General features: G+C 35.8%; 2 protein-coding genes across 2 annotated transcripts; one reads left to right on the forward strand and one right to left on the reverse strand.

The window, feature by feature from the left end:
• The first annotated feature begins 49 nt into the window (after positions 1 to 49).
• On the forward strand, positions 50 to 9,215 carry psme2 (proteasome activator subunit 2). Its single transcript, XM_072666841.1, has 11 exons — positions 50 to 224; positions 1,292 to 1,324; positions 1,550 to 1,612; positions 3,389 to 3,475; positions 3,555 to 3,594; positions 3,748 to 3,845; positions 4,777 to 4,845; positions 5,359 to 5,426; positions 5,918 to 5,972; positions 8,624 to 8,710; positions 8,970 to 9,215. The coding sequence occupies exons 1-11, from the start codon at positions 186 to 188 to the stop codon at positions 9,048 to 9,050; spliced, it is 720 nt and encodes a 239-aa protein (XP_072522942.1). The 5' UTR covers positions 50 to 185; the 3' UTR covers positions 9,051 to 9,215.
• A 1,094-nt stretch (positions 9,216 to 10,309) lies between these two features.
• Positions 10,310 to 12,812, reverse strand: lsm5 (LSM5 homolog, U6 small nuclear RNA and mRNA degradation associated). Its single transcript, XM_072666842.1, has 5 exons — positions 12,714 to 12,812; positions 11,431 to 11,526; positions 11,277 to 11,304; positions 10,939 to 11,011; positions 10,310 to 10,756 (listed from the first exon to the last, which is right to left on the reverse strand). The coding sequence occupies exons 1-5, from the start codon at positions 12,757 to 12,759 to the stop codon at positions 10,724 to 10,726; spliced, it is 276 nt and encodes a 91-aa protein (XP_072522943.1). The 5' UTR covers positions 12,760 to 12,812; the 3' UTR covers positions 10,310 to 10,723.
• Between the last annotated feature and the right edge of the window lie 187 nt (positions 12,813 to 12,999).

A 12,999-nucleotide genomic window follows, 5' to 3' on the forward strand; every position in this document is an offset into this window, starting at 1 on the left:
CTTAAAACACTATTTCCTTCTCCCCAGATTTACATGGGGAAGGAATCGCTTATTCAGGTCTTGATGAAAACGAAAGTGTTTCTCACATACTGACGAGAAAGTGTTTAACTTGCAGCTGCTACTGGACTTTACCTGACAAATTTATCCAGTGATACCGGTTAAAATATCAGCGAAAACAGCGCAAAATGTCAAAATTCAAGATAAGCGAAGAGAACGGAGTGAAGGTAAGGGCACTTTTATTTGTAGGTTAACGTTAACACATTCGAAGCCTGTTTAGCTAGCTAGCTAAGTGAACGCCGACTTGTGTATGATTAGAAACTGGCTACCCCACGGCTTAGTGCACTGTTACATAAAATGGACAGTATGTAACCATCGAGATAAGTAAGAGTTTATTTAATTAGTTTAGAATGTACTCGACACCGGCTAGTCAGAGTGCGAACAACTAGCAAAGTGTGACTCGTAAACGAATCGGTTCCTAGAAAATGATTCTTGGCTTCAAATGAATCGAACGACTTGTATCCCGCGTAATGTTTATTTTACTGTTCAGCGTCTGTGAAAATGTAATACTATTGCTAAATGTATACACTGTAGCGGTTTGCTCTTGATGGCGTGTTTATGTATACCAGGCTTCTTTAGTTTGTAGAGATTAACGTTAGTTAGCAACTGATTCACTTACTTAAACTGAATCTCATTGGACCTGGATATACGAATGCATTTGAGTTGATTTAATGATCAGTGAATTGTTGAATCTGACATATTTAGTTCGTTGAAACAATTGTCAATTTGGTAAGAAGAGAAATGATATATGTGGAAAACAAAGAACATAAAGTAGAATTACTTACAATGAAGCAATATTTTGCTTGTCTCTCCACAATGACTTGCAAATTGTTGATAGTCGGTTTCACTTTCATTTATAACAGCGTTAACTAGCTAACTAACTTAAACTAGCTAGCTCCTTTTGTTTTATCACATGTCCGTACGAGATTTTTTTAAAGAATTTGGACATAATCACATTAATGAGTAATTTACAAACAGACTGCCCAGTACCACATATATTGCAGATTAATATTATTAGATACAACAAACGATGCATTTCTACTTACGTTCAGTAAGATTACATAAGTAAGTAACATTTACATTATTTTAATAGAATTTGTAAAAGAGTTATCCTGTAACAAAGATTCAATATGGAAATCAATACATAGTAAAGTAAACAAGTTTCAAACACAAAAAGCATAAATAGTAACTCTGAGCATCACTTACAGAGAATTCTTGCACTTTTTCTGTCCAGGTTGACAACTTCCGCAAGGCACTGTATCAACAGGTACACTATTATAACAATTGTAAAAATAAAAAAAAATGACTAGAACCTATTTTAAAATAGATTTTAAGATTTTTGTTTCATTAAATATATTTCTACATACTTTAAACATTTACATTGACTTTTGAATTTGTATTATTGTATTTTTTAATTTTATTTAATAATATGTTATATGCAAGTTCCTGTAAATTGCAGTTTGTTTGAGTTGTGTCTGATTTTTTTCTGTAGGCTGAGGGCCTTTTCTCTAACCATATTCCTCTTAAGATTTCCCAGCTGGACAATCTGCTTAAGGTAAATAATGCAGTTCACTGACTGAGTACCAACAGAGAGAGTACCAACAGAATGAAAAAAAAAATTGCCATGGGCAAGATTATGTTTACAAGGTTTTATTCTTTGTCTTTCATTGGCACAGCTCTTGTCTTCATGATGAACAATGACAACTACAGACTTTAAATCTGTTTAAAAGAAATCAAATCTGGAAATTAAAGAAAAATAATTGATTGACCACATAGAGTCACACCTATGCAGAGTCCAGGACTGGAAACACGATTCCAGATTTGAAGACCTCTGGTTTAGAAGCTGTAGTAATATGCAGTAATCCTTAGCCAGTCCACTAGGTGGCAGAATTAAGTAGCATACAACTAATGGAGCCAGTAACAACAGCAGAAGGAGAAGAATAGAGAAGACTAGGACTTCCTTCCTAGGACATACCTTAGAATCATAAACACATGTGAAGCCACGTATCCAAAACATTATAGTGCCCTAAAAAGAGGGGGACATTCTGCACTAATAAAGTGGTGTAATGCCTAATGCCTGCACTAATGAAGTGTTGTAATTTCAACATTGACAGACCTTTAATTTTATTTGTTTTTGTATTTGATTACATATAATTGGTTATTTTGTTGTCCAAAACATTTTAGAGGGCACTGTGTATAGTGCATTGTTTCTGACAGAACTGTATGAACGAGAGTGAAAATGAGAGGCAACCGTCGTGTATACATTAAGCAGGTCAAAATGTCTGTTACTGTAAATAGTTTTAAAATGAAAAAAAAAAGTTAAGTTAAAGATTAAACATTTTTCCAACATTTTAAGCTAGCTGTATTATGTTTTTTATGTGTGGCACCCAAGGGATTTAAGCTATCAGATAACTTTTATCAAGGTCTCAGAGCTTAATTAGCTTGTTCAGTTTGCAGCCATGAGCTCCTCTAAGCAGCTGCCTGCCCTCTAAAAATGTAAACAATTAATGACCACTAAGCAAGGCAAGACTTTAGCAAAACGTTTTCAGGTAGCTGCTTTTTCAGTTAGTTTAACAAATTAAGAAATAGCAGTTAATAGAAACAATTACGGTCAAGAGAAGGTCTGAAAGGCCAAGAAAATAATTCCTTGTAGGATTGCAAGAAAAGCAAATTAAAGTTCCTGTTGGACTGATGAGGTTAATTCTGTAGTGGTAGTGCACTATTGTAAAGATTATCTAAAAAATATATATATATATTATCTTATACGGATTATCAAAAGAACACCTTTCCTGCATCCCTACCACAAAATTCAGTGCCAGAAGTTTTCAAATAAACATTGACACAAGCCTGATGCATTTTGAAAAAATGAAGTGAAAATCACTCTTTGGCCACAGTGAGCAAAGATATCTTTAAAAGTGATTTTTTGCAACACAGAATGGGCAAAAGTTTCTCAGAGTCTGCAAGACTACAAAAAGCATTTACAAGTTGTGATACTTGCTAGAGATTATTTGTTACTAAATACTGACAAACAGGTTGCCATAACTTTTGCATTGGCCCTTTTCCTTATATGTCGTTTAAAATGGTAAAAGATGGAAATAATAATAAGTCATCTTGTCCCACATATGAAGGCATATGAAGGAAAGAGATTTGGTCATACGCAGACCTGTGATATTTCAGGTAATTTTATAGTATAAGCCAGTGAAATACACTGAGTTTCGGATAATTTCATCTTTACTATTTAAGGGCTTTTGAGAGAGTGTAGCATAAGACAGTGAAATATATACTACTGTTATTAATCTAATTCTTTTGTCATGGTTTCTTCCCTGTTTAGGCAGATGAATTCACTGTTTCTGACCTTTCTTCACTGCATGCCCCACTGGACATTCCTATCCCAGACCCTCCCCCACCAGAGGATGAGGTCAGCACACAGTCAGGAAAGAAAATTTAAATGGCACAAAGCATTTAGAACATGCAATAACTGATGTTTTATTCAACAGGTAATGGAGACAGATAAAAATGAAGAAGAGAAGAAGAAACGTAAATCTCACCACTTTAAGCAATCTCCCACATATATTTAAAGTTGAATTTATTTTTTGTTTTATTTTAACTTGATTCATTGTTAATTATTTTATTCTTAATTCATTTATATTTGTTTTAACTTAAACATTTCTTTCTTTTTGTTCTACAAAGCTCCTAAATGTGGGTTCATCAAAGGAAATGAGAAAATCACTAAGTTGCTAGATATTGTTAAGCCAGAAATTACCAGCTTGAAGGAGACCATCATTACAGTAAGTAGTGCATAATCTGAATAGAAGCTGCAGATGGACCCCTTATTTTAATAGTGGTACTATATTCAAACTTGGATGTTCATGTGGTGTATTTACATTTTCCATTTAATTACATTTGGCCAAAAATATGCCCCTGCAGGAATGCCTGTGAAAAACTTTTCATGAAATTTTTGGGGAGGGGGGCGGGGGCGACTCTCCAGTGTAGCTGAGCTGATATGAAAAAGAGGAATTCATATAATAATAAAACAAATCAGATCAGTCATAAAAAAATAGTAAAAAAATATAGTTAAAAAGCAAAAACATGTTCGTGTGACACCAGCGAGTGAACTGATTGTAGCTAAAACAGATTTCCCAGTTCAGTAAAAACTCTTGGTACCTAAAGGGTGATCCAGTTACTGGACTGAATCTGATAAGATGTGTTATTTTCAATGTTGTGATTTACTATGGCATATGGCCAGTAAGTGCTTTAAAGTGTTTCTTGATGCTCAGCAAGAGATGTATATTGGGAAACACATTTTGTTTTGTTACAGGAAGCAATGTTTTTGCCTGTAAGCATTTTTTGTAGGCTCTTTAAAAGTAGGGAATAATCAACTGAATCAGAAGCTTCAGAGAGATCAATGAAAATGACTACACAGTGTTTCTTTCCATCAGTGGCAATGAAAAGAGAATCTATGAGTGTAGTAGCAGAAATTTTGAAAGTATGTTTTCCTAATAATTCATTATAATTGTGATATTGGGCCAAAGCATTATCTCCTTTGTTGAGTTGGCTGTGCATGTGCTGTTTTCCTAGATACAAGAAATGTCTGCTTTATAAAATAGAGACGTTAAAAATGGGTATGGGGACAGGTGAGTTGTAAAAATGTGTGTATATAGGCCTAAACATATTTCATGTTTACTAATGCTAGCGAGTACTGTTTTTTCATTTGTACAGGTCGCCTGCTGGATTTCACATCTAATTCCCAAAATAGAAGATGGAAATGATTTTGGAGTCGCTGTCCAGGTATTTCTAAAACCTACAAATCTCTTAAAGCCTATTTACACATTGACACAAATTGATACTTTATCTTTGCATGATTGTGGGCGTCTGTTAGCTGATGTCAAAAAACTGAGAACTGACACTTGTTGTTCTCCTCCAAGTGTGTTCAGCTGTCCAATGACATTGCCTGCCTTGTCAGCAGTTTGAAAAAAGATGAGAAAATAAACATGGGCATAAATTTAATTTTGCTTCATTTATATCTAATACATGTATTGTTTATGTGACCAGATGTACATAAATAAATGTTATTTAAATGTTATATTTATACAACACATAGGCTCTTTGTCTCTTACCATTCAGTGTTACCATTGCAATCGGATATATACAGGACAGAGTGTTACAGAAAAAGACAAATCCAGACTGAAAAGAAATAAGTTTATTTTTTCCAGCCCAGTAGTTGCATGGTTACTAAAGCTAGGGTGCCTTTATATTTGACCTTGTATTTTGACTATGATGTGTAACTGTGACTTCTTTTAGGAGAAAATCCTTGAGAGAATTGCTGCTGTGAAGACTAAAGTGGAGGGCTTCCAAACCAACATAAACAAGTACAGCCCTTATATCATGTCTAATAACTCCTTCTCTTTATTAACGAAATGAAAACTAGTCATCTAAAAAACGAATCACAGCGGCTGTTCAAGCTAACTTGGCTGTTGCTGTAGGATCCTTACAGCAACGCTCAGAATGCATGTGTGGGGTTTTACATATAAAAAACTGTTGCCATTGATTTTTACTTGGCCATTTTCCAACCCATCTTTCAGTAAACGCATTGTTTTTGTTACTGAATTCGAGGTATAACCTTTATCTTGTCAGTTCACATCCCTGATAACATGCACCAGCAAATGAGAAAATATTAATGAGGTAAACCATTGATATCAGAAAATACTAAATTAGCTCAGAGACCCACACAAAGAGCAATGGAAAGTGAATAGTATATTTAACTTTTCTACTTTTGTTAAAATAATATTTTAGAAGACTTTATGTTTTACCTTCAGGATATATGTATATGCTCCTGTGTTCTTGGTGATTTTTCCTGTAGGTATTTCTCAGAGCGAGGCGATGCAGTAGCTAAAGCCTCTAAAGAGACTCATGTGGTGAGGGAACTTAAGAACTTAATCTTAACAAATATTAAATGTACTTACTCACAGTTTAATAATGCTGCTGACAGTAAGATATATACGGTTATCTATCAAAATGAACCTCATGCATCAACATACAGTGGGGGAAAAAAGTATTTAGTCAGCAACTGATTGTGCAAGTTAAAGAATTTATTTGTAAATTATGGTGGAACAAGTATTTGGTCAATAACAAAAGTCCAACTCAGTACTTTGTAACATAACCTTTGTTGGCGGTGACAGAGGTCAAACGTTTCTTGTAAGTCTTCACCAGGTTTGCACACACTGTAGCTGTTATTTTGACTTTCAACTCTCTCCACAAATTTTCTATGGGGTTGAGGTTTGGAGACTGGCTAGGCCACTCTAGGACCTTGAAATGCTTTTTACAGAGCCACTCCTTTGTTGCCCGAGCGGTGTGTTTGGGATCATTGTCATGCTGGAAGACCCAGCCACGCTCCATCTTCAATGCTCTCACTGATGGAGGTTTTGGCTTAAATTTGTCCTGTCCCCTTTGCAGCCCCAAAGCATGATGTTTCTACCCCCATGCTTCACAGTAGGTATGGTATTTTTGGGATGCAACTCAGCATTCTTCTTCCTCCAAACATGACGAGTTGAGTTTTTACCAAAAAGTTATATTTTGGTTTCGTCTGACCACATGATATTCTCCCAATCCTCTTCTGGATTATCCATATGCTCTCTGGCAAACTGATGAGTGGAGGTCAGAAGAGCTTCTTAATGACGTTGTTACAGGTCTGTCAGAGCCAGAAATCTTGCTTGTTTGTGGGTGACCAAAAACTTATTTTTCTTCATAATTACAAATACAAATACATTCTTTAACCCTTGTATTATGGTGAGAAAAAAATAAATTTATTATGTTGTGGGTCATTTTTACCCTTATTGTGTAAATCCACTTAAAACAGTAAAAATGAAGTTAAACCAATAAGAACTTTATTTTAGATTATACAAACATTTCGACGAGATATACAATTCCAACACTATATTACAGAACGCCTGATTAATTTTTTTCCCCTTTTCACAAACACTTTTTTTCTCATTTAACTTGCCCCATTTTCTCTGGTTTTCAATGTTCGACATTTTCTGTGTTCCCCACATGATGGACAGAATGTGACTGTGTGCTTTCTGCAGATGTACTTCTTGCACCTCACACAACAGGTACTTGTTTTACTGTCATCTCGGAAGGGGCAGACATGGCATCTTTTGCGCTTCTTTGCACCTGTATCCATTTTTTCTGACTGTTCCCAAGATACTCAGCTTTATCTCCTGAAGTTCATCTCCAAGACGGTAGGATGTACAGAAGTTGTCACATGTGATGTTATGGCTTTGCAGCCCTTCAGTCATCTCCAATACCACACGCATTCCCTCATTCTTCTCAGGTGCTCCTCCAGGTGGCATTCTTGCATGTTCCACACAAAACTGGATTTTGCATCACAGGCTGCCCATATTTAGATGCCATATTTCGCAGGCTTGTTTGGCATATAAAGTCGGAAAGAAGAGCGTCCTCTGAATGGAATAAGGCGCTCATCGACAGTAACATGGGGGCCAGGATTATACAATAAAGGCAGGATTATCCCAAACATCTTGGATCGCTGCAAGTTTGTCTCTCTCGTGTTGACCAGCTCGGATCTACAAATCGGATCACAGGAGAGATCATGTGAAATGTCTTCAAAGACATTGTTGCTCGGAAGATTGGCCTTTCATTCTCTTCATTCCATAAACTTGCAGTTGCTTCACCCTTTGACCTGTAACCCTGAATTCCAATGTAAGCATGCAAGTCAAGTTGGATCCAGTGGCTTCCATTTTTTTTGAAAGACACGCCTCCCCTCCAAGTTGGTCGTGTCGAGGATTATCTTCTCTATGGGTGGGGATATGAAGAGCTGAAATGCTGATTCAGTATAATCAACTCAATATCATCAAGTCATTTTGATGACATTAGAAGATGACAATCTGCCTTGCCTTTGGTGTGGTGATGTTGACCATTTTATTTTACCATCTTTAGATGTCCATGTCCCCTCTGTGGATGACGATTGTTGCGTTTCTTGGTTTTCATCGGATGAAAGGACACCGGCAGACTCGTCCTCTGAATCATCCTCATAGTGGGAAAATTGACAATCTGGATCATCAATAGCATTGACCTCTGCTCTGAAGGATCCTTCATCTCTGAAATCTTTTCCTCTTCATCACTATCCCAGCTCTTATCTTAGAGACATGTTTATTTTTTAATTTGAACAGCTAGTTTGTTTCTGGGTCAAAATGACCCACAACATCATCTTTGTATACAAACTCTGTGCAGAAACTCCACGACACATCAAAGTGTCCAGATTTTACACAGCAGTTCATGGAAAAAAAGTTATGATAACCTGCATTTTGGTCACAAACACAAAAATTGAAATGGGTCAAATTGACCCGAAACATAATACAAGGGTTAAAAATCCTACAATGTGATTTCCTGGATTCCTCATAGTTGAAGTGTACCTATGATGAAAATTACAGACCTCTCTCATCTTTCTAAGTAGGAGAACTTGCACAATCAGTGGCTGACTAAATGCTTCTTTTTTTCATGTTCTGTGCTGCTTTTTTTCTGCTCTTTCATGCCATGTATTTTACTGCAGATGGATTACCGTGCACTAGTTCATGAGAAGGATGAAGCTACTTACTCAGAAATCAGAGTGATTGTGCTAGATATCCGCGGATTCTATGTGAGTAAATTCACTTAATACCTATGATTAGCGATAATACTTACTTAAATCAAGGTAACAGTGTAATAATTAACTAGCCACTTCATTTCATCTCATATTTTACATATTCATTGCATGGTAAAATAGCTTATTTTTTTCTTTTTTTTATCAATAAAGTACGTCAATGAGTACATTCTACATTAAGCATTTTTATATCCTAGCAACTTTTTTTTGAGAATAATTTGTTAATTATCCTCAATGTATATTATACTATTTGTAGGCGGAGCTATATGACATCATCAGTAAGAACCTGGAGAAAGTGACCAATCCAAAAGGAGAAGAGAAGCCCTCCATGTACTGAGACATAGAGAGAAATCAAGCTTTTTTGTTGATTGTTTTTTTTTCAGTTTTCAGCAATAGGCTTACAGATTTGATCTTCATTTTAACCAGAATAGCTACATTGTGTCTCCACTTGTTTTACTTGGTACTAAATAAATAAATCATCCTTGATGCAGTACAATAAAAATGAGCGATTTGGTGTTTTTTGTATTTTTATTTTGTTGCTAAGATGCTTTCAAGCGTTTGCATGTTTCTGTTACAGCTCATATCAAATGTAAGCGCTCATTGACATTTGTTAATTATATGCACAATGCCTCACCACCCCTGATTTTGTTCACATTTTGTAATGTTACTGTATGTTACTGTAATGGAAAAGGACTTTAATGGGACAATATGTCATGAAACTACACAATATAGTCCATTAAACTGAAATAATGGAATTATTAGAATTTACCAACATGAATGATGGGCACAGTAAAATACTCTAGGTTTCTTTTACATTTAGTTAAATTTATTTGAAATCTATCCACTGTTAAAGGCAAAAAGCAGTCTCTGTGCTCTTGATTGTTTCTTTCTAAATTCTTCTAAATCAAGAGAGCTGATTTTTTGTTGCTCTCCTCAATCTACAGTATAAGCGACGATTGATTGGTACTAACTGACCAAATAAGCCAAACAAATCCCCCAAAGCATTACATCACCTCCACCTGCCTGGGTATAAGACAGGTTGGATCTTTAAACTATTGTCCCCACTGTCAGTGTGCTTCAGTTAGAAATCAGAATTCAGTTTCCAGTTTGGTCAAGTGAAACACATGGTTTTCTGCTGCTAGAGCCCATCATGCTCAAACTCTTAAGATTATATATCAAAGGTTAATGTTAACACTGATTTTATGCCCTGCATTGCTGCAACATGTTGATTTCATTAATAAGTAAGGGTCTTAATTAATTGCTCAGTGAGTGTATTTGCTTGTAATGTCACAGTAAATCTTGCAGTGCATATAATGAATCTGGTGTATTGTGTAAAACAAACTGTAAAAAAATCCAAATGAAACTGATTTAACTCTGTGGGCGGGTTGGTACTTTTTGCAGGTTTTGCTGATGCTGAAGTTTCTACAGCTGGTAGAAGTGTTTTTCCACCCATGAATCCTTGCCAATTTACTCTAGGTTGTTCAGGAAGGATGGGTAACAGTTGTGGAACTCCATTTTGAGATCATTGACCTTGTCTTGCAAGTAGTACTTTTTGGACCATCTACCATCCAAAAACACAGTCTGCGAGCCATCATAGACACTCAAACATATATTTTGCACCCCATGCAAATATATCACTCCACAGTTCTTTATCAAATATATCTTTATCACAGCATTTCTTTCACAATTCTGCCAAAATACTCACAGCCCCTTCTTACTTCCCAAATCATCCTAAATTTTACCCCTATAAATCAAATACAGGTTTTAAACAGTGAGTAAAAAGTCCAATTATAATCATGCAATCATGAAAGTTTTTTTTTCATATTTAATTACAACAAAATGTTAGAGCAGTCATGTTTCAATACTGCTGACAGGGTTTTAAGTATTCAGAGCGATCAATAATGTAAAAATTAAGAGACAACTTTTACAAAACAAGAAAAACAGAATAAGACAAACACAAAGGCAGTTATGAATATAAAAGAAAAATCCAGGATGTACACCCAAATCGTTTCATACTTCTGGTCCTTCTCCTCCTGGGATTAACTAGATTAAAGAGAGGACACAGACTGTGTGAACACAAAGATCCGACAATAATTCAAAACAAATGCACAAACAGGTACACAGTCAATTGTTCCAGTTCTTTTGCAATTTTGCTTTTGCTATTGGTTGTTTGCTGCGAATTAATATTGTAATTGTAATGCTCTCCAATCAAATGGTTCTCTCACCATGGTTATGTTGTTTCCGTTTAGTAGAATCTGATCCAGCTTGGTTATTCTTCTGCCCTCTGGTGTAATTTCACTGTTAAAAGACAATAGTTAAGATTGGACACAAAATGTGGGCTGACTAGTGTAGTGCATTCAGGATTTTTTTTTTTATACCAGTCCCTTGGTCTCAATGTAGAGATCTCATGGTCAAGAAAGCTATATAAAATATTAAAGTCTCTCTCTCACACTACTCTGTTTACTGTTTTTTTTTATACTGTTTTATGTTTATTTATCATCAGCAGCTTATGTCTTAGCAGTTTCAGTCCAATTGTGACTGTTAATGATGACAGAATACTTACAATTCTGTTACATCCTCAAGCACCATGTCTGATTTCATGAGTAAAGGAAGAAACAGTAAAAAATCTGCTATGTGTAGATTTATGCGTTTACATGGCTACTGCAAACAGAAGACAGAAGTGCAAGTGCAAAAAATGAAAAGTTCTGAAAGGATACTGACAAAGTCATCAAAACCCAGTAAGGTACCCACAATTTCTTTATCGTTTTTCATAACAATATGAATTCGGGAGCCAATACATTTGTCCACCAGCTCTGAAAAAAAAAAAATTAACAGAAGAGTACATGTAGTAACATATGTAAACATATGAGTGACACTTGGATGTGTAAATTTCTTCATTATCTAGGCAGGAAGGATTTTTACACTCATCAAATGACACATTACAACAAATAAGATTAATACTAAAGTACTGTCACAGTTTTAAAAAAAAGTTTCAAAGCTCTCCTTAAGGGAGTGTAGTATTGTTTAGATAAGACATTCTTGTTACTTTTTACTGTATTTGCATCTAATACAGTTGCATTTAACTTATTCAACATCCACAGCAAAACATACAAACTTTCGGTTGTTTCCAAAAAACACAATTTAAATAGCTTGACACAACTAGAGCAGTTTCTCCACATTTAATACAAAATGCCACTGCAGTATCAGAATGAACCCTTCCAATCCTACCATAGACTGTTTATGGGGTTCAAACTCATGCGACAGTGACAACTATTGACCACTAGGGATCTCCTGCCTCCCGCCTCAGACCAGATGCTCACCTTCCAGATACTGCTACCTGCCTCGCCACCCTATGTTACTGACTACATTTAAGTTTACATAAACTGTTACTGCTGCTGTTATTACCATTACAATCTTACCAAAATGCTATGAGTATGAGTAGGTATGAGCATACCTGAGCATAACAAGAGACTTGTGCCTTTTGGTGGTATCGTGACTTGAATACGTTTACCCGCAACATTTACAAGCGTTCAGCTGTCTGCAATAACCAGGCAAACGAATAAGATGACGAATGTCACCTTAAGCGTAAACCAACAGGTGTTGTCTGTAACCAACAGCGTAAACCAACAGATTTTCTCATCGCCATTTTCACACCTTCGTATCTTTACTGTCGCAAAAGTCACCAAGTTTCATTAAAAAAAAAAAATCTAAAACGTGAAGAAATGCGAGTTCGACTTGGACAACGAAAGGAGGGTTAGCTAAAACGAGAGAAGCAACATTATTTCCACTGCTCCTATAAGGCTAACTTTCTTTTTATTAATCGCTCAAGAACACAGGACAGAGACATCAGAAATCAGCATGGTCCTCAGAGTCTTTGTCTCAGCCCAGCTTATGAAACGGCAAAAGTGTGTCAGACCAGAATATAAACATCTCTGGTGAAGTCACGGTCACCTATACGTTGTGACTAAATGATTATATCTATTTGAAAAATAATTCATACCGAGTGGAAGGAGCTGAGACGGATTTGAAGCTGGTGTTGCAGCCATTTTGCAAACAATCTGAACCGGAACTGCACTGGAAGAGGAAGAGTTGGGCCACCTGCTGGTTGTTTTTAAACATTTCGATTCGTCGTTTGAATAATGGATTTAAATCACTTAATGCTTTAAAGTTTTGCTTTAAGTTATTTTTCCATTCAAGCAATACCATTTACGAATACAGTAAAACGTAATAGCAACATATTGTGCTACACTGTACAAATGTGAATACATAAAATGCTGTTAAAAGTA

This window comes from Salminus brasiliensis, chromosome 22, assembly GCF_030463535.1.
Source record: "Salminus brasiliensis chromosome 22, fSalBra1.hap2, whole genome shotgun sequence".
Taxonomy (NCBI): Eukaryota; Metazoa; Chordata; class Actinopteri; order Characiformes; family Bryconidae; genus Salminus; species Salminus brasiliensis.